Source organism: Balearica regulorum, chromosome 5 (assembly GCF_011004875.1).
Source record: "Balearica regulorum gibbericeps isolate bBalReg1 chromosome 5, bBalReg1.pri, whole genome shotgun sequence".
Classification (NCBI taxonomy): Eukaryota; Metazoa; Chordata; class Aves; order Gruiformes; family Gruidae; genus Balearica; species Balearica regulorum.
In genome coordinates, this window is record NC_046188.1 from 18,625,471 (window position 1) to 18,647,567 (window position 22,097).

Genomic DNA, 22,097 nt, shown 5'->3' on the forward strand with positions numbered 1-22,097 from the left:
GGAAATGATGACAGCTAATAAGGAAACGTTTGTATTGGTAGGCAGATGTAGCGATGTAAAGGTAAGGCCTATAAGGTGGAGCTTAATTTGAGGTCTGAATTCCTCCAAGCAAGGAGGGAAATTAGCTACTAGACATTAGCTACAGAGCCATCTTCATTAAGAAGGTAGTTATTTAGAGAGGAATTTTTAAAATCAGCACAGTGAAATGCAGATGTGTTGTTCCAGAAGCTGCACTTCTGGAATAAAAGATCTTTGCTCTTTTTTCTGTTAAATGCCATACCTGTGAAAGAGTTTGGAAGAAATGGGAAGAGGACACAAGTCAGCTCCCAAGAGACATTGTAGCAATGAGTTCCAAACACAATTTTCATACTCTCAGACAAAATGTCAAAGTTGCTGGTGGAAAACAGTAACTCTTAAACATTAATTTAATTTTGAAGAAATAAACTTAGCTTGAGAATGAGAACAGTTTTAAAGGACAACATTGGATTAGCTCTACTGAAATCACATTTTTTAGGAGTGCTGCCCCCATACACAGTGGTGCAGTTAGTTTTGTTGAGTTTGGGTGAACTTCAGTTTTCATTACTTGTACACAAACATGGGGTAACTTTTGGTTTTGTACACGATTGTCAGAGATGCAGTTGAGTTGTGAGTATTCCAGCTTATCTTGGTCTTCAGGCTCAAGAGCTTCTGCTAGTAAAGCAATGTTTTTTTCAGTTTGGAGGTTATCCTGATACTTTTCAGACTGCTGATAGCATGGTTTTATGTGGTGCATACTACCAGCAATAATATCAAAATGATGCCAAATTGTCCGTAGGTGTATTAAGTCTACAAAGCAATGGATGCATTCTTGATTAACTCTATACAGATATAAGCTGCTACATGTTTGTTGTACGTACCAGTAGGTGTAAATAAGTAATGCTTGCTTTTTATTTGAGAAACTTTAGGTAGAAAATTCAACCCTCAGTTCCCAGAGTGCTTCACTGATGGCCCAGAATACTTTACTCCAAAATCAGCAGACAGCCAAGGAAAATGAGAATGAAAATCTACTGAAACAGAAGGAGCAGCTGAAAGCTGAGTATGAGTCATTGCTTCAGGACCATGAACACCTTGCTTCACTGCATGAACGACAGTCTGCAGAATATGAAATGCTAATAAACCAGCACAGCTGCCTGAAAACTTTACACAAAAACCTGGATCTGGAGCACAAAGGTCTGGGTGAGAGGTACGCTCACTGCTCGGGGGTGTAGTGTAGCCAGAATGTGCCCATGTTACAATTTTAGCCTTAAATGTTGGTCTCCAGTTACAAATAGAAACTACTAAGTTGTTCCTCTGAAAAACTGTATTCTCATCCTTATTATCATTAGGAGATTAGATCAAAATATTTGCAAAGCTGTTGATTTTAGACCTCTAAAGGTGGCAGACCACAGATGACTGGTGATATTTAGCAAACATGATCTTGGGTCTTAGGGATCCTTTATCAGAAGTAGCGTCAATGCTTTTACTACATTTAAGGATTTGTGCTATAAGAACACGCAGCCTGAAAAAGATTCTCCCAGTTCTACTGTGTTGGGGTATCTTTTCTAGTCATACAGTAGGGTCTGCAAGTCACCTACGTAATTACCTATGTGTGAGTAGTATGTATCTTGAGAAATTTAAATCATTGAAGATTGTGTGGCATCAACTTCATGATGAAGGAGGCTCTCTGAAGGAAGCTGTATTGGGCTAGCTAGGAGATAGTGACATATTATTTATTTTCTTTTAGTTCTCCAATTGTGAAAGAGTAATCTGTTTATTGTTTAGTTGCTAGTCACTGTCATTTTCTGACAATTGTGCATGGATCAAACAATATATATAATGTACTGCTACACAAATGCTGCTCTGCCTACCCCTCAAACTTTTCTTATACAATTCAGTGAGTTTCCTCAATATCTGTGTTTAGGTTCAGTTTCTGTTCAAGTCTATGAGTTGGGTTCAGAGCAACTCCGCAGTGATCTTTGAGGGTGGACTAAAAACTGATGCTAAACGTTTTTTTCCCCAAAGACTAAGGAGCTGTCCACAATGTGTGGTAGATTTTGATAAAGTACAGAAACAAACATATTGTGATTAAAATATCTCCCAGGGCTGTGTGACAGGACAGCTGCTTGCCTGTCAACTAAATGAGCTGTAAGTGATTACACAGACACTGTTCCTGCTTACCAAGTCTCTCTGACCGATTAATGGTTCTCATTGATTCAGACTTTGCTTGAGATTACTTGAGGTAGTTTGTTGGGTTCTTTTCTTGATGAACACCAATTATTAAACAGTTCTAGCCTAAGGAAAAAGTGGTTTTCTAAAAATAGGTTATCTCTAGTGATAAGTGCTCAGATCACCAGTGTAAATATTAACAATTTGCACTGTCTGATATCAAGATGGGTCTGCCAATGAAAGATGCTGCAGGGGAGCAGATGGTAGTGTCCTTTTCTATACTCAAAGCAGGTTAATTTTGGCAATTTTGAGTGCAGTGTCCTCCTCAGCAGATCAGTCTCAAAAGACACTTATCAAGGTGATTTGTCCAAGGACAGCCTATGTCTCCATTTGGCTGTCAGAAAAAAGAGACAACCACTTTTTTTGTGTGTGTTGTTTTCCCTCCATCATGTGCTATGTGCAGTTCAGCTGGCTGAGGGAGCAGAGGGGAAAAAGTTAGAAAAACAGCTGTAAGAAAACTGTTTTCTTCTGGCACTCTGTGGCATTTAACTGCTAAGATGAAATATCTCATTTTCAACTTCAGCTAGAATGCACTACCTGATAAATTTTTGCAGAGCAGTTCAGCACAGCCAAGTTTGTGCAATGTCTAAGAGACGGGTTCTGCTTGTCCCAGCTCCAAGGTGATTGGTTTTTTCTCAGCTGGTGACAGCATTGTAATCATAGTTCTGTTGCTTAAGGTAGGATTACAGTCCTGCATAAACCTATGACTGCAGCTCATCTACAAAAATCCACAGCAACTTTTAGTTAGCTTGTGGGCTCGTAACACTACGTACAGCCAACGTCCCCAAGGTTTGTGTAGTTTGCTCTGATGCATTCTAACCGCAGAATATTTTCTGCACCTGAGCAAACTTCATTAAACCTCTGAGGGCTCTGTCTGCACAGTATTAGCACTGCAGTGGGGATTTAATAATGGGTTGTGTGTAACTGCAGTGAAATGGCCTGTCATAGCCCAGCAAACCACAGACATGTGAGTTTGACTTAGCAAGAAGAGGAGAGTTACTATGTTAGGATCATTTACCGTTAATAGCAGTTTCTTGACTTTGCCGTGTTTGGCTGACCTCAGTGAACACAGAAAGGCTGGACTTTCTTGCTGCGTTTTTAAAATTGCTTTACATACTGCACATTACTAAAGGGAGGTAATAACTTACAAGCTATGATTGGTTAGCAGATCCTTGAGTATTTCTTTGTGGCTTACTCTGGAGAAGTCTAATCCTGCAGATTCACTGGAAAAAAACTCACCTCACTGGAAAAACAGAATCCCTGCTGTTACATATTGCAGGGACTTGTATTATTATGTTACCAGTGCTGGCTGGTAATTATTCTTCCGCGTTCCTTCTGCCATATGCTTTTTATCATAGCATTTCTGAGCATTTTTCAAGTTCTCTCAGTCACAAATACCTACCCACAGTATTTCTCCTAACAAAGCAGCAGAAAAGTGAAAGCCAAAAGGAGTAGAGCGGAACAAGATTGACTGCAAGAAAATTTTGTCTGAGGACTTCATTAGGGCTGCAGAGATGCAGAATCACTTGTATTTTTGCAGACAGTTTCTCCTTTCTTACCTTTCACCTAATATCTAGGGGAGCAGCTGTGGTTTACCTCAGGTTCCCATGCGCAAAGGCAGCATGTGGAGCTGGGCCAGGCTGGTAAAACTGGACCAGTATACTGCTTTCCTCTAAATAGCCCTCTTTAAAAAAAAATTGAGGGCTTGAATAAAAATGAATGGAGTAGCCCTATAGCCCTATCATACAGAAATGGCAAAAGAATTCACAACAGTTTCTGCAGAGGCAGCCGTGGTAGTCTCTGCCAGGGGACTGACTGTGGAGTTTGTCTTCTCAGACTCTGGATTGGCACGCAGTCTGTCTTAAATCCTTCTTGGAGCTGGATGTGAAACCTTCCTCTGCTTTCAGGTTCTTCCATTTGTTGTACAGACATTGAATTTGAAATGTCCTGGAGCTGAATGGAGGAAGCAAACAAACAAATAAGGTTAATTAAACTCCACTGCTGTTACTGGGAATGAATAGTAAAAAGCAGCTTTTGTCTGGGAGACAGGTACTTTTCTGTGTGGCCCTTCAATGGACTGGAATTTGGGACAGGCTGTAATTTGACCCTGGGATGAAGGGAATGGTAGCCTGAAAGAAAAACAAGTTGGCAGGAGTCAGTGTATTTGGTGCTGTCTGCAGCTTTTGTTTTTATTTTGAAGTTTTTGTGACTGCAGAATAACTGTGCTCTGCATTCATCTCCGCTGGGATGAGCGTCACAGATAGATGATGCTTGTTCTCTTGCTTTTTCATGCCATGCTGCATTTTCCACCTAGTTGATGTTTTAAAATTGCTTAGAAGGATGTTGCTCTGTGACTGGCACAGGTGTATCTGCCCAGGGATATTTTGGGGCAGTATCCTTTTATCGCAGTCACAGAAAAATGTGCTGATGACTTAACATTCACTGCACAAGTGTCCCCAGTGGCTTCTGCTGGCGGGGGGGGCACAGACTCTGACAGAAGCCACCAGAGGGGGGGGGAAAAAAAATCTTCTGAGAACAGCTTGCTGTTTTGCAAAGTGGTCTCAAGCCACCTCGTTCTTTGCAGCATTTTCTGAATGCTTGTGGTGTTGCAGCTCAGGGACACTGAGCCTGCCTAATCGATGCCTGTGCCAAATATCAGGGGAGTTGTTCCACACCTCTGTTATTTTAGCATTCCAGAGATTGAAATTAAAGACATAGTTGACAGCAACTGCTCTCTGTCTCTGTCTGTCTCCCCACCCTGAATGATTTATGCACAAATTGTATAAACCAGGTAACAGTGGGAGCCTGGACATGAACACCGGTGTTGCTCTTGGGTTTCTCACTAGTGAACGAGTAGAGGCACTCAAGCAGATGGGTCAGCCCCTGCTTAAAGGCGTGCTGCTGTCAACTCACTGACACTAGCTTCATCATCTGTCTGACTTATGCAGGAGATTATTACCTATGCAGGATGCTATTACCTCTGCCTATAACCTACTATGCATTAGGTTGTTACCTAATAAACCATTGCTCGTTCCACTGCTTTCTTGTTTCTTTTTGGCTGCTGCTTTCTGCTTTTTAGTCAGGTTTTTGAAACCTGCCACTGACAATTACTTGTGAGTGGGATTCCAGTTTAATAGTGCAGTTTCCACTCACCCTGAAGACTTGCATGCTTTTTACCAAATGATCAGAATCTGGAATTGAAATAAGGTTCTGGCAATTGCATTCCACTTCGCTTAAAAAATGCATTTTTTTTCTAAAAGCCTCCCTGTTAACTTCTAGACTAAGCTGAATTGCCATGCATAGTGTGGAATTCTTCAGCCTTGGTAGATGTTTAACCACACAAATATGTATGAAACTAAGCAGGCAGGAAAAAAAACCATCTTTTCTGGTCGTTGTGGTATTACCTATTAAAAATCTTAAACTAGAGGAAGAAAAATGTTTAAATGAAAGCTGAGAGTATGCTACTCCTCTTTTTACAGATACAACGGTTTAATGAAACACAAGGCAGAATTGGAAGAGTTGGAAATAGTTTTAAAAACTGAGAGAGAGGTTCTGCAACAAGAGAGGAGATCAAATGCAATAACCACTGGGGAAAATCAGAAGCTGAGGGAGGAACTGGACAGGTATGATTCCCTTGCTAAATTCATGTATATATCATTAAAAAGTCAATTATACAAAACACACAGTTGTTTTGCTGTGTTAACTGTAGTTCCAGAATACCTTCATTAATGTATCTCTTAATTTTTCTCAATTTCTGTCTTGATATTTTGATCATTTTGTTTAACTCATTTAAGATTATCAGCTTCATGGACACTGTCAACAAATACTGTTGTTCAGTGCTTCAAACATGCTCTGATCCTGGCATTTTTGTTCACTCAAAATAAGCTTCCATGTGTGGTTCAGTTCACAAGTGTTTCTGTAACAAGTTGTTTCCAAGCACTTATCTTTAAGTAGAACTACAAATACCCAAAATCCCCAGTAATATCTGGAGTTGTGTGAAATCGTTCCTACCCAGTTTTTTCCCTTAAGGGGAACTGTATTATGTTTTTTACGTGGTATGACTTAGTTCTAGGAGTTACCATTGCTGTTTACTTTCTGCTGCCCAGAGGAAGCTGCCATTTGTTAATACTTGAAAGAGACTTGATTTTTGTTACTAAAAGTGGGCTTAGTGATTCATATAATCACTGGGTAAGTGTTAGCTCATGTCAAAACCCCTTGTGTGAGCTAGCTTCTGAACTTTATATAGTACAGCAGTAAAACGTATCCTCCCCCTGCCCTCAACCTGTATCCCTGCTGGGGCTCTCTCCATTGTAACCTGTTCAATGCCACTGTTCATACTACAAAGGCATTTTGAGAAATAATTTGGTACGAATAAGCGGTCAAGGTCATATCAAGTTAAAGCGATGTCAGACTGAATCATATGTAAAAATCACATGTAAAGTTCAGTCATGAAAGTTTCATATGCTGTCCCAATTGTAATTTGCTTTAGAACGCTGCAGAGCTCCGCAAAGGAGGTTTCCTCAAGCTTGCTGTTTTCAACTCAGTTTCTCTAGGGACAAAGGAAGGTGTGGCACAATGTTGATAGCAATGCTGGCAGAGGGCAAGGCTTAGCTGATCTGTCAGCAGATACAGAGCTTAATCTTTTTTTATTTATCTATTTCTTTAATTTTAAACCTTTATGATTTGTAGATGTTTTTAGATTTGCCAAAAGCTATAAAAGAAGGCCAAAGTATTGTCTTACAACATTACAATGTCTCACAGTTCAGGACACTTTAATGCTCATATTTCATGCATCAGGAAAGAAATTCTGTGAGTGTTCTTTATTTGTGCCAAATACAGCTGCCTTTATATCCAAATGTTCTTAAATACATTGTGCCTCAGAAATTTGTGGTCTGTTTCTTACACATTGAGGAAATAGCAGTTTTACGTTTCATCTGTTTTCCTTTCAGTTCTTTTGTAGATTTAAAATATTTCATAATGCTATTACTACTTAATAAAATTTTATTATATGCTTAGAATAAAAATGTCTCTGGAAGTTGGTCTTTGGAACTTAATGTTTGATTTAGTGACAGCTGCACACTGATGGTGTGGTCTTTGAATGTGAGGTACTTTCTATGAAGTGTCTTTCATAAGCCTGCTGGCTTCTTTGTGTTTAGGGTGAATTTCTTGCACAACCAACTAAAGGCAGAGTATGAAGGGCTGCATTCACACACTAAAGAACTGAAAACTTCCTTGAACAACTCTCAGCTGGAGCTGAATCGTTGGCAGGCTCGCTACGATGAGCTGAAAGAACAGCACCAGTCCATGGATATCTCTCTGACCAAGCTGGATAACCACTGTGAGGTGAGTAGCTGTAGGTAGGGTTCCAGTTAGAGTGCTAACTTTCATTGTGCAAAGTTTTTGGCACGCTATGTATAGAACATCAAGCTATGTGGTCATAATAATACACCCATATATGTTGAAGTTTATCGATTTGTGTCCTAGATTGTTATGCTATTGTGTTAGCTTGATTATGGTGCACTTCCGGGGAAACCAGATGCAGAGGAGAGATTAATCTTTCTTGTTTAATAGCTGCTGTCCCGTCTAAAGGGAAATCTGGAAGAAGAAAACCATCATCTCCTGAGTCAGATTCAGATGCTGAGCCAGCAGAATCAGATGTTACTGGAGCAGAACATGGAGAACAAGGAGCAGTATCACGAAGAACAGAAACAGTATATGTAAGAAACAAGGGATTTGAATTGTGAAACCTAAAAAGGTCATCTAGACAAACATAGAATACAAATCATCTATCAGGAGTAGAAGGACAGGCAGGAGAATGATAGGTCTACTTGATATCTGGCTAGAAAAGGGGATGTTTAGGAGGAGATACATGTGATGGGGAGAAGCTACAAAATTTCTTCATATTGCCTTTACTGCAAGGGGATGTTCGGGAGACACCTGGACAAGCACAGCTCTTTTCAAATAATATACATGAACCCATGTGAAAACTTAGTTATAAAAGATGGGATGCTAAACCCAGTAGTACCTCTCAAAGGTTTCTGAAGAGCTTGGAAAACAGCTGAGTTGCAAAAAAATTTCATCTTATGACAGTCATTTTATATTTAGATTCCTGAAGAATAGCAAATAATCGTACACCTCTAGTTTGTCATTTGCATTATAAGAAATACTTCCTTTGATGTTGTTTTTAAGGATGCAGGTGTCAACATACATCACTGTGTCCCCCGTGCACAGGGTCACATGTTTAATTGAAGTGAGATACCCTGTTCAAACATAGTGTGCTTTTATAAAGAATCTTGTCCTCACTGCAGTGAATTTCTCTTATAGGTATGAAAGAAGGAAGAAAAGTGTTCTTAATCTCAAGAAATTTTAGTCTAAGCACCTCAGGATGATGTGGGAGTTAAAGTTTTATTTCAGTATTGGATTATATGGTTGAAATGTTAGAAATTGTTTGCTGAAATTGGCTTGAATACAGTTCAAATGTGCTCTAAGCATATTTATCCAGGTGTCTGACAGTTTGGTGATGGAAGTACCTTAGACCTACTACCTGAATGAAAAAAGATTTGCTAATATCCACTGTCCAGATTAATAAAATAATGAGCAAAAAAGAAATAGTAAGATTACATGGCACTGCTGCTGAAGCTGCTTTGACACTGCTTGCAGGAGACTAAAGTAGTCTTAAAAAGATCAAACATCATTTCTTTCTCTAGTTACAACAGAGTAAGCAGAACAGGAATAAAATAGTTATCATGTAGACAAGAAGTTCAAACTATGTAAGGATCTTAACCCTTGAGTAATTGTCAGTGATCTGTGAATAAGACTGAACAATCAGCAAACAAATTTTCAAGAAACAAAGTAAGATTAACACCCACCAAACAAACTCTGCCTGAGTTATTAGAGAGTAATCTAGCACCAATCTACTGTTGTTCTTTCACCTTTCATGCTTCTTGCACAAAAATCACCCATCAACAAGTTTTGTAGGCTTTTGCATTTACCCTCTAAACAGACAGTGAATGAGTTCAGTAGGAGTCTGAAGGTTATGTGATAGGAAAGTATTTCAGTCCCTTTCCTCTCTTAGTGGCTTTTGGTTTTCAGGTTTTTTGATTATGCTTAATTTCATACAGATGGTTCAGAATGTGCTTTTCCCCCTCACAGTGATAAATTGAATGCCTTGAGGAGACACAAGGAAAAACTTGAAGAGAAGATAATGGATCAGTATAAGTTTTATGATCCTACTCCAAAAAAGTAAGTCCCATATGGGTTCGGTTCTGCTATTGTACAGATTTGTGAGGGTGAGAAAGGGCTTTCCATGGCTGGAGATAACAGAAATTTCATCTGAAATAAGGACAGTGTCATCTCCACTTCTTTCTTCACTCTCACTCTGCAAGCCATTCCCTGAAGCAGCAGGTTGTGTTAATATAGAGCACAGCACCTACCTCGCGCAGGGCCCTCTGTTTTCGTACTGGAATCTGAAACAGTATTAATAGGAGAAGAGCCACTTTGCCCTGATGAATATCATGTCATCCCTAGCAGGGGTGAGGGACCCCTAGTATGGTGACTAAGCAGCAGTAGGAGCTTCCAGAGCTACCCTTTCAAAGGGGATAAGCAGTCCGTCAGAGAGGAAGGACTTGTACTAACAACAAAAAAACCAAGCCAAGCTAATTTCACCACACGTAGTTCTGACTGATAGCCTTAGCGAAGAGAAGGATTTATCTTTAAAGCAGTTTTCATTTCTTTCCTTCTCAGTCTTGTTCCTGTAGTAGAGCTTTTCACACTGTTAAAATGTCTTATAGGGGTCCATATGTGTAGTTTAGATTTCCAGCAGAGGGAACTTTCTCACATTTCTCATGCTGAAGACGTATTTCTGTAAAATAATTTTGACTTTGGAAGAGAAGTGGATCTTAAGCTCTATGGAATTCATGCTGTATCTTTCCAACCAATTCATGACAGTAAACAAATAAGAATGTAGGTTGGCTTGATGGCTTTAGCACAGCTGTAAACTTCTCTGGGGAGTATTTCTTTTAGTCTTTTATGAATCCCATTCACAAAACCTGCTTTATCAGGAAAAACCACTGGATTGGAGCCAGAGCCTTAGTCAAATTCATGAAGCCAAAGAAGGATACTACAAGGGAGCGGTTGAAACCAGCAGCAGAAAGCCCACCATGGCATTCTGAATCCCCAGAGACAGTGCACTCTCCATCTGCCTCCCAAAAACTGAAACAACAAGAAACTCAGGATAATACGTCTCAAGGGTCAAACTCCATGGAAGAGAGAGAACACCCTGGGCGTTCTTCAAACAAAGGTAAGGAGTGTCCAGCCTCAGTTCATGAGCCGAACAGTATTTTTTAAAAAGAGCTAAAAAAGATGTAAAAAAGATTTAATATGTAGGATATGTTTATACTCCATCACATTGTTTTATATCCCTTTTTTAGTAAACTAAGAAGTTTTAGTAAGCAAAAAAATCCCTAAACTAAAAGCTGAGTAAACTGAAAGGTATGGGGAGTGGGGGGGTGGTTTGCTTTTTTTTGTTTGATTTGTTCCTTTTATCTACTTCTCCCTTCATCTTTCATGTATAGTTTCTTGGTTTGCCTGAATATATTGCATGTCACTGAGTAAGTTGGTGGAGATACTTCATTTACTGGGGTTTTGCCACAAAGCAGTTTAAAGTTGGACCATGTAATATGATTCATTAGCAACTCTTCTTCAAATGGGTAATAGTTGGTCTTACAGCCACTGCCAGGAGATGGCGCACATGCAAAAGAAATAACAGGAAATGCTAATTTATTGTAATCTAATTATTTTGGAGGATGATATTGTGTTTTGACTTTGAATTAAACTAAGAAATTCATAACGTAAAATGATTTTTTGGAATATTCTAAGGCAAATTTAAGGAAGATGGAATGATTTCTTCTGTTACATAGTTCTTACAGTAAATCATGTGTTCCTAATTATGGGAAATTTAAAAGAAAGCTCCTCAAAATAAATATTCTGATCTTTATTAAAGCTAATATATATCCCAAGTTTTGCTTATTCTGTTGTCTGTCTGTCTGAAGATTTTGTTTTGGGTTTTATATTTCCCTTCCTCCATTCTAATTCTTTGAGGTCGTTGACTCACTTAAAATGCATGTCTCAGATCATCCATGTGATTCCAGGAGATGTTAAGTGTTTAACATGCATCCAAAGTTCAACCTGGGAATTTGGGCTGGGATTTCCACACAACAAGGCCCTCATGGAGTGCTAGAGATAACAGAAAGTCTCTGGGACTTCATTCTTCTTGATGTTACATGAAACATGCTTATGTTGAGATAATGATCAATAGTATTAAAGTCCAGAAGACATCTAGGAAATCTGAGTATATTATCACCAAGTAACATGCACACGTATTTGATTTTACTTAATTAAAGTAAAAACATTTTGGGTGATCTAACAGTAATATTTTAATGGACTTGGTTATATTTAGGTATATTAATCTATGCATTAATCTGAGTCAGATTAACTATGATTAACTGTGTTAATTAGTCCTCCAAATATATGCATTGGTCTTTGTTTAGCCTTTTTCATTTTTGCTGGTTGTGTAGCCTTTAATCTGTTTTAAGACACTTCAGTTTTATTTACAAGGGTTTTTTACTTTTTTCTTCTTCTTCTTTTTGGGATACCTGGGTGATAACAATTTAGCTGCGCAACGCAAAAAGATTGCCTTTTTGAGAAGCAAAAGCAAGGATAAAGAAAAATCTCCTAAGTCTCCATCGAATCACCAGTCTCTCTCTAGTCGGCTCCGGTTCTGGTCTTCTTCCGACATGCCATCCTCTCCTAATGAACCTCTTTCTTTCCCAGAAATGGGAAATTTCTAACACCTTCTCTTTAGTATTTATCTTCATTTATTTCTGACAAATATTTAAAGCAAAATAAATCAATAAATAAATTCCACATGCCTTAAAAGAACACACACCTTGATAGAAACACTCAGCATGTCTTTGCAATACTCTAAAAACAAGCACAGATTAGTGAACATGGACTTAAGTTTTCCTGTAGAAGATGAATCACTGTTGCACACTGTGGATCATTTCTTCAATGCAGCACATTTTTAGGGGACCTCGTGGCATACAGTTTGCGTATGTATATTGGCTGTGGTGCATGTTGTAAGTAAGTGAAGTTGCTATGCGCTTCGGTATTTTCTTGCAATCACATTCTTGCATCATGTCCAGTTAAAGTGTTGACCTGATTTGCTGTTGCTATGCTTTCTATGATGTTGTAGTCCTACTAAAATACACGTTCAATATATAAACAATCTCAAATCCTGGAGATTTTTCCAATATTCTGTGCCACTAAATGCTAAAAATGACAGGGTTTTTACCATCTTTGTCAGCTTTTAAATATTCTAACTTTGAATATAGAGTGGAAGCTACTGGGAAAATAATTCTCCACAAAGTGTCTTGACGTTTGCATTCAAACCTGCTGCTTAGCAAGGTTTTACAATTCCAGCTACAAAAATTCATCTTGAATTGAGCTAAAGTTACAGTTCTGCTGCTTCAGTTTTGACAGATTTTTTTTTTTTTTTAAAGAAAAAAGTAGATTTGTTCTCTTAAGATTGGGAGTAACCTTCATCACAGATCCATTGCCCGGAATTCTTATTGCCCGATAGTCACGACCTGGTGGCTTCTGAAATGAATGCACGGGTCCAGTCCCCACTCTGCGTTAGAGAAGCGTATGCAGCATGGGCAACACACTGCAGGGAGCTCAGCATAGAAGGCCAAAAGATCTCATCTCCCTTCTCACTCTGAGAACTGTTCCTCTGTGGCACAGCAGCCTGTTGCTGCCCGTTTTGGGATTTGTAGAGAATGTTTGTCTCCAGGGCAATTAATAATTCTGGCATCTATGGAAGATGTTAAGTGCATCTACAAAGTCAATTAGAAATACAGATTTGCATGCCAAGCTTTAGCCAGTAATTGCCCCTACAGGCATGCAATAAACTTCAATTCTGAGAGAAAGTGCCATCCTGTGCTGTGCAGCCCACACAGACTGTGGGAGAAAACATTGTTTCTGAAGTCAGCTTCCAGGAATCATCTAAGATGACACAAACTTGGTCCATTTCTCTAATACAGCTTTGCTGTTGCTCTGTGCTTTGAACTAACTGTCTGTCCATTGTTTCTGCAAGCTGTTTATTTTGACCACTGCATTCTGCTGTGTTTTCAACATTTGATTACTATTAGTTAAGCAAGTGCTCCATAGAAATATATAGATAACTAGAACTTTCCATCTCATTAAGGGTGTTTCCTATAGTAAATTCTTAAAAATTTTGTTCTAATTTGCATGCCTTGAAGCGTTGCGTTCACATTACAAGAAATGAATTAACCTACCTCATCACTAGGAAAGATTTCTTCAGCTTTCTGTTTGTAAATAATATTCTAGCAGGTAGTTTTTGTTGTTCTCATGTGAAGATCCCAGGAATTCCACTTAAAAATCATTGCACCAGAGCATCGTAAGAGCAGCAGAGTTTTAACCTTGTAGAGACTGAGCTCTTACTCATAGCAAAGATCTAAACCTGAAAGCAGTTAGCTTAGTGTGTGGATCATGCTAGATAATTTCCAGATCAGCATTATTTCTCTTTGAACAAAAGCATGACTTCTGTGACTCTTTCCTTATTCTATTTTATTACTGAAGTAAGTGCTTATAAAACGTACCTGCAAGGAATAATGTTATGGGAATTTCACACCTCACTTATCTTTTCTGCATTCATGTCTTTGCTCCTTTTCTTCCTCCTTTCACGGTAATTGTTGCATGTATAATATCAACCCTCCCACTGGCACTAAGCAGCCCTTGTCACTCCCACACTTTACAGAGAGCACACATGATTGAAAAACTGGTGGCAGAAATTTCCTATCCAATACTGAACTGTTTATGGAAAAGCTTGCAAAACTAGCGCCTCTGTCGTGCCGTTTATTTGTGCCTGCTTGTCATGTTTGTATGGGCAGATAAATGCAAATCTCTTAATGCTATTTTTCATTGATTCTTATTTATTTTACCTCTCTCCCCCGCAGTGCTAATGGACCTAAAGCAAAAGAGGAATTCCCATCATGGAGGCAGCAATGATAATGTTGAAACCTCAGCAGACTCTGCGACAAAACACTGCTGTGTGGAACTGGGTCCCAGGACTTACTCGACCTCAGCTATTCATCTGCACACTTCCACCCCCATCCCCAGGCTCCAGAGCAGACCAAAAGGTGTGCAGTGCATTAGTTATACCAGTTGTTAGTATAAGTCAGGCTACTTTGTCATTCCTGCTTGGGTGAAACGTGGCTTCTAGTGGCATTCAAGTACAAAACCAGAGCACTAGTATCTTCACTCCTACTTTTATCTGCTTAATGGTTTAATTGGTCAGATACAAGGTTTCCTTTTGTAATGTCATCAACTTGACAGACCACATCTGGATGTCAGTTCTCCTGTGGTTCCCTGCCCTTGGTTCACAGCAGTGGTTAGAAGATGGCTGCTCTTCCAATGTTGGCTCTCGATTACCTCAGGATGCATTGGAGATTGAGCTGAAGGATTAACCTTCCTGTGTTTAATATTGCCTTTTAAGTTCTGTGTTCTTTTCAGGCTATAATTCAGAAGATAATCTATGTGAACAGTCCCCTGAGGTAGAGTTTGCAAGCACCAGACAGCACGGTAAGCTTGTAGCATACACGAATGTTCTAAACCTCTGCACTAAGATTTGTTTCATTGTGTCCACGTGAACTGTCCTGGAGCATTTTAGCTAAGTTAACATGATAGATGTAGTAATGCAACACCGTTTTGGGAATGTGGGTCTAAGTACTTCTATTTTTCTATTGAGAAGCTTTTAATGGACTTTTTAACAAAATAAATTTTCAAAAACAATGCAGATGTTGAGATGAGTTGCCTTGCCCCAGCAACAGACCCTTGCATGTCCTACAGATTGGTTGCTGATTTTTTTAGACAATATTAAATTCCTTCCTTAAGGGAGTGAATCAGCAATTAAAAAAAATTGGGTGGGGGGTGCAGATGCACAGTGGGAATGCTGGTGCAGCAGCAGCACTGTCTCCTTAAGAGATTTCTGGAAGACTTAATTTGCAGGCTGGTTACCAGCTCCTTCCAAAGAAACAAACTGAGCAAGAGACAGCAACTTGTTGAACTTCTTAAGTATTTATGTTACTTTGTTTATAGTTGCTGTAAAAGCAAAACCCAGAATGTATTTCTTTGTGCAAAAACTAAGTGAGAAAAACAACATGGATCCTGAACAATGTGACCTGAAGAAAAAAAGAGGTTTCTAGTCTGTCCAGGCTTCGGCATCCTCTGTATATTATGTTGTTAATGTTTTCAAAGCCACTTAGTTGCACAAGTCCTATTTGCAGAAGGCAGACTGTAGCCAAGTCTTTTAGAGAATCAGAGGAACTTAAAATCTGTTTGTTCAATGCTTGTTTTGTGTTCTTCAGCATCCAGGCCAAACAGTTTAGAGAGCAGCAGAAACGCTTCCAGCAGTAGTTCACCTCTCAATTTGAAAGGTAAAGCTTTTATAGCTGAGTTCGGACAAACAGGAAGTGGAAATCCATGAAACCGTGTGCAAAATGCTGTTTTCCTTCCAATTAAATTTGAAGACTGTTGTTTTGAAATTGTAATGATTATGCAATCTGGACACGGCTGTCTTGGGAATCAAAACTGCTGGCAAGAAGTATTTTTGTAAGATTGATTCTGGCAAGGAGTGGCTTTTAAGGCAGGCAATCTAGTTTTGCTTCAGTCTGACTGGCATTATGTTGTGGGAAGTATCAGGCCACTCTTAGAGTCCTTTTACAACAACAGGTCTCTCCTATTCTTACTCTGTATGCAGCTTGTGTATGAAATCAGTGTGCTCTGGACATTTGCTTTTGCTGAAATTATGTGTCCTTGAAGGATTCCAGGAGACCTGACACTGTGGAAAATCCACTTTCTGGTTTCCCACTGCCACGTTCTGGCTCTCAGATCGCACACAGCCAAGACTGGGAGATCTTCTCCTGGCATGGAGGTGGTAAAGAGGCCCCTTGCTCTCTGTGTAATTCCTATTCTTTGGAGAAGTAGTTGTGCTTGCTTGACACAGGGGCTCAAAGTGTGTACTGTAAGACATTTACTAGTCCTGATTTTTCAAAGTTCTGACTGCTTCAAGTTCTGTGCGAGAAGAAAGTAAGATCAAAAATGCCACCTAGTCTGTGTAGAAGTGGCCCCGTATGATAGAGTTCCTACCTCAGTAGGAAATCTACTGAAATGAGGGAAGAACAGTGTCTTTAATGATGTTTATGCTTCTCCTCAGGTTCCTTAGATCATATCCATGGTAGAACTGAGAGTCTCAGCAGTGAAGATATGGTACCAAGCAGAGAGGCACCAGCCTTGCTCCAAGACACCTATCCCTTTCACTCCACTTCTGCCATATTGAGCCCTAGCAGCAGGCATGATTCCTCCTCCCACAGGAACGGTTCGATCTCTTATGATATACCTCAGAAGAGTATTCCATCCCAGTCTTACACAGGCAGGCAACGGTCTGCCTCACCTGGCAGTGAGATGGTAACTTTGGAAGAGTTCTTGGAAGAGAGCAACAGGCTGTCCCCACCAAGGGTAAGTAAATAGAGCTAGATAGTCCATTCCAGATGTCAAAAAAACTGTTCAAAGCTGTTTCAGGGGAGTGAGGGCATAGGGAATCAAGGACAGACAAGATCCTTGTTCATATCCGTGAAATTTGCAGCAAACTATCAAAACTTGCAAAATGAATGAAACCGTTCCAACAACTAAGGCAAGATTAACTTTCACACAGCACTCAGCTAGTTTATTTTGGTGTATCAGCTATGGCAAGTCAGATAATTCAGTGCAAGTACCATGTATTGGATTACTGGGCCTTTTTAATATCAAACACTTGTGGTCAAGGTTTCGTGTTATATCATCAGGTCTCAGCTCCAGGTATTTTTATTTGTGAACTAGTAAGTTTTCTGTGTAATTTTCAGCTGCTAGATCTGTAACTAAAAGTGAAACCTAACAGTAGTTTTCAATGGAAGCGCAATTGCTAAAACCATCTCCTAATCTGAAAATACCAGCAGGGCATTTGAGGGATAATGTTTTTCTTGCCAAAGGAAGTTCTTGATGCTTTCACCATGCCACGTTTGTGTGCTGACTGGCACTGTTCTGTTGGTTCAATGACTGCAAGAATATGCCGCACGCTGAAGTGCTTTGTCAGAAATGAAATGTTTGCTTTCTAGATGGCATTTATTTTTTACTGCTCAGACGTACTGTACAGCAGTGAGGCAGTGCAGTATTGAGCATGTTAATGTCTTAACAATTCACTGATATTGTAAGTGAGCAGCTGTTTGTTTCATGAATGCCTTGGTAACAGTATTGAAATCAACAGAGCTGCACCATTTTATGGCATCAGTAAATTCTGGTCCTTGACTTTTCAGAGCAATATTTAAATATACCTCTTATTCCCTTATTATCCTAAATACAATTCTTAGCTTTTAGAGATGTTTTAAAATTCAAAATTTTTTTGTTTGTTTTTGTCTGTACCTGACCATGTGTCCATTTTCATTCTTTCTGTCATCCTTGTTCCTTTTCAGCATCGGCGCAGTTTAAATGAGAGTGAAATGATTTCATTGCACCAATTTCTGTTAGAAGCTGATGCCCTGTATCCCTCTTGCTACTCCCTATGTCCTTCCCTCCATCAGGAATCTTCGCAGTCACTCGAATCCGTCCTCAGTCACTCATGTCCCGACAGCATGAGGCACAGAACAGGCAGGGGAAATAGGAGATCTACTTCACTGTATATCCCCAGGGTATCCGTTGTTCTTGCTATGAAGGCAACAGCACCCAACTTACCACAGCTTTTGCTAGCATATTAATGCCTATAGAAGCATACTGTAACTCTTAGCTGTTATTTTAAAGGCTGCCAGATCACTTGCATTAATTGCTCATAAAGTATTTCCAGTGCTTGTTCATAAACATGCTTTTTTTTGGAGGACTAGTCATTCTGTAATGTTAACATGCGTAACAGTGGTTTAAAGTGAAGTTAAAAATAACCCTAACACTTTAACATTTAGTTGAGCATAGAAATGTTCCCGCCGCGCTATTACCATTGATGGTGTTCACTTCTAGCGAACGAGTTTTGTGACTGGAAGAAACGTTTGGAACACTACTGAAATGAATATATTAAATTTTAACATAGTCCCTAGAGATGAGTAAAGAAATAAATTCCATGAGCTTGTTTCAGCATGTTTTTCGTGAAGACAGCATGTCCTTTAACTATTCTGAGCATGCCTTGTACTAATAGTCCAATGGCAGCTGATCAAACATCACCATTTTTGGATTGCATGGACCATATCCATGAAATATTCATTGTATGTTTTCTTTTACTGTCAGGTTAATTGTCTGACTTGAAATTTGCAAGTTAAGTGTGGGCAAGCAATCATTTCTCCATTTTTGTAATGATTTTTTGTACATTTCATTATATTGTACATGCAGCTTTTAACATATATAGTATATTGACTGGGAGAGATGAAGGGAATCAATGGAGAAGCAATGAAACTTTCTTGTAATGCTAGCACACCTCCCCAAGGTATTCTCTCCTGTTATATCTCTGAAGTTACAGTAGAGTGTTATTCAGGTGAACTGTATTCTGGAAGATGACAGACCATCATTGATATCTGCTGATACCAATGGCTGTCGTTAATATGATATTGATGTTACAGTGACAGTGGCTGATGTGAAAGGAAGCAAAAGAGCTGCTGCCCAAGTTGCAAATGAGATGAAATTTTTAAAATTTAAGACAATTAATCTGGCAAACAAGGCTGTCATGATTTAATTATGATGAGCATGTTACTCCTTGATTAGGACTTATACCCACTGTAAACATGTGTGTCTTCCGTTCCCCACTTTAAATGTAAAATCTGTGGTTGTATTTGGGTTGAATTAAGTGGGAAGGAAGATAATCTGAACACAAAGCTCTGCATGATTCTTTAAACAAGAAGGGTTGTCATTAATGTGGCATGTGCATATTTTCTCACACCAGGACACCTCCATTAACAGAGATGACTTGCTCGGCGATTATTTTAGGAAAGCAAATGAGCCTGGGAACCTGCTGGTTCAGCCGTCCAGAAAGGAGGCTGCTAAGATGTCCACTAGTCTTGTTGCTCCAACTGTAAAGATGACCATCGCCAATGAAGAAGGAAGAATGGCTAAGCCTGGACATCACATAAAGCCAAACCTCAGACAAGTTGAACCTGAGCCTCTGGCAAACTCCCAGGGGTCCCTTAAGCTTCCTCACACGCCACAGCACCAGCCCACCAGTGGGATGCGGCAGATGGCACAGCCTCAGCAGCCCGGAACCGCGAGCAGGAGGAGTACGTCATTGAGTAGAGCGTTTAGCTTAGCCTCAGCAGACCTCCTCAGAGCTACCGGCCCAGAGATATACAGGCAGGAGAGCCCTCAGAAGTCAGCAGCAGACCTGCGTGGGGGCAAGGACGCTGTCAGTCAGACCGGCAGGGCTTCTGTGCCAACGAGCTCCCAGGCAACATTAAGAGAGAGGCCACAGTCTGCAAAGGTGGCAGGTTCCTTGCAAGGTGTCGATTCCCGCTGTCGGCAGCTTGATGCGAGGCGCCTTTCCCTGGCCCCACCGAAGGATGAGAGGCCGCTCTCCTTCCATCAGTTCTCTGCCTCACCCACCACATCCACCAGCAATCTGAACGTGCAGCAACAGGAGCGTGTGAACCCTGGGCAACAGTACTCACCTGCATCACACACTCCCTCTAAAGTCAAACCCAAGCCAGCCCCTCGTACTGGGGAGGTGGCCACGGTGGCCCCTGCCAGAGCTGTATCCAGCAGCACTGAGGGAAATTTTTCCCTGGGCCAAGGCCAGGGTGATGCCCTACTTAGCAAGTGCCAGGGTAAGCTGCCAGAAGGCAGCGCTGGGGCTCTTGAGGAGCCTGTGAGAGGAAGTAGCTCCAACAGTACTCCCGGGTCTCCGGATCCCCAGGGGGATCAGCAGACTGTTTGGTATGAGTATGGATGTGTGTAACCCACAGATGCAGCTAGTAGTATGTGTGTTTGTCATTGCAGACGTGCGGGTAGCATTTGTCTAGATGCTGTGTGAGAGGCATCACCTGCATGCTGCTCTTGAGTGTTCTCCAGGTACTATTTTCTAGTTGGACAAAGTATGATTAAGAGAAACAAGGAGCAAAACTCCAGCCCTTCTTTTGACACTGTTGTGCCTAAAACAAAGTGTGGAAGCCTGACCTAATCTCACAGCAGGCTTGGCACGTGATTCTTACAGGTGCTGAGCATTCCCCGCTCCGAGAGAAGCTTAACAGGGTCCTCTGACATCACTGTGCTGTGCACCCCTTCTACCTGCATTAAAGAAAAGTTTCACAGGTCGTGTGTGTGCTGAACCCAGCCCCACCATTGGTAAATAACTATAGTGAAAAAGGTCATACAAAGGCCAAACTTCTCCCCCAAAGACAGAACCAGACACATGGCTTAAGTAGCTTAAAGAGAAAGCTGAAGAGCAAAAGTGTGCAGATTTAGCCATGGATCTATTAAAATCAAGTGGTCTTGCCACAGCCACATTTTATAGGGTAATGTGTAGACTTCACAGGTCACATCTTAACCTTCCCCACTGGGACTGTGTAAACACAGAGGCCAGTGTAATTACCCCGCTGCCTTAACCAGAGCTGCAGCTCAGTGGATCCTTGACTCTGCAAGCCAAGTGGTGCTGCATTTTGAAACTTGTTTTATCTTTTATACAAACACTGGAACTAATGCAGCCTTTCAGGGGAGATGCCATTTCAATTGCAAGGGTGGCATCTCATGTACAAAAGTGTCTTGTAAGTATGTATATAAGAAGCTCAAGTATTGTATAGGAATGCTGTGTAAATTGTGTTATTACATCCTTGTGTGCATGACAGCCCACATCCTAAGTGATATGTGGGATTTCCTCTGTTAGAAATCCTTGTTTGTGTCTCCAAGAACTTTGCTCAGTATAGAAGGCAAAATAATTTTGTATACGTGTGAAAGAAATATAATTTTAAAAATCTATTTATGTGCAAAGAAGTTCCTTGTATGTTTCTGTCCAGAGTGTCACCAGCTGCTTATGTATATATGATCAAATGCATATCTTTAATTCTATTTCATGTTTATAAAGCTGTTTTTCTTGCGATAGACTAAATCCTTAAAAAAAAAATACTTGTTTTGCTGGTTCTGATTTAATCTAGTAAAAGCTAAAACTGATTCAGCTGAGAATGTTTTTGTTATCTAATATGTAGTAATCCCATTCTGGAAACTACAAAATTGTTTATAATAAAGAATAAAATAAAATGGATGGATGTTGTACTTTTTTTTTTTCCTTGGGGAAAAAATTTCCACAACACAGTTCATGGTGCTAGATGAACATCTGTCTGCAATAGCTTTGTGTAAGCCTCAATATTGATTTGCATCTCTGTGTGGCAGACTTGTGTTTGTTTTTATAATCTTGCCACAAAAGGCATATCAGAAATCTTTCCATTTGATTGTAACCTTCTTACTGAAGGTAAGGTAATCAGGATCAATTCTTTAGGAGAATTGATCATGCAAATTAAGTGACTTCCAGGTCACTGTAGAATCAGACCATGAGATTTTTATGCTTCTCTGACCAGTTCAGATAGTGCCAAGCATGCTGTCAATTTTGACCAAGCTTGCATTCTGTAAAATACATTTCATGCTTAACTCTCAGGATGCCTTAGAAAAGTGAGAAATTATTTGTCTTTGAACATGAAGAGAATGGCAAAAGGACCTCTCTGCCTTCTGTGCTATTTTAATGGCAAACCAATAGTTCAGCAACAATTTTTGAATTATGTGCT

The 22,097-nt window shown here is 40.0% G+C and overlaps 1 protein-coding gene across 4 annotated transcripts in view; it reads left to right on the forward strand.

The window, feature by feature from the left end:
* Positions 1-21,576, forward strand: part of CCDC88C (coiled-coil domain containing 88C) — a 97,064-nt gene extending 75,488 nt beyond the window's left edge. The window contains exons 20-31 of one of the 4 annotated variants that reach the window (XM_075753705.1): positions 945-1,222; positions 5,724-5,867; positions 7,401-7,587; positions 7,816-7,961; positions 9,397-9,486; positions 10,305-10,543; positions 14,280-14,462; positions 14,836-14,904; positions 15,690-15,758; positions 16,538-16,839; positions 17,829-18,044; positions 19,277-21,576. In XM_075753705.1, the coding sequence (XP_075609820.1) occupies positions 945-1,222; positions 5,724-5,867; positions 7,401-7,587; positions 7,816-7,961; positions 9,397-9,486; positions 10,305-10,543; positions 14,280-14,462; positions 14,836-14,904; positions 15,690-15,758; positions 16,538-16,839; positions 17,829-18,044; positions 19,277-20,281 (2,928 nt within the window). In that variant the 3' untranslated portion in view covers positions 20,282-21,576. The remainder of the gene's footprint in view (positions 1-944; positions 1,223-5,723; positions 5,868-7,400; positions 7,588-7,815; positions 7,962-9,396; positions 9,487-10,304; positions 10,544-14,279; positions 14,463-14,835; positions 14,905-15,689; positions 15,759-16,537; positions 16,840-17,828; positions 18,045-19,276) is intronic. The other 3 variants (XM_075753708.1, XM_075753707.1, XM_075753706.1) reach the window with 3 other exon arrangements.
* Positions 21,577-22,097: the final 521 nt, after the last annotated feature.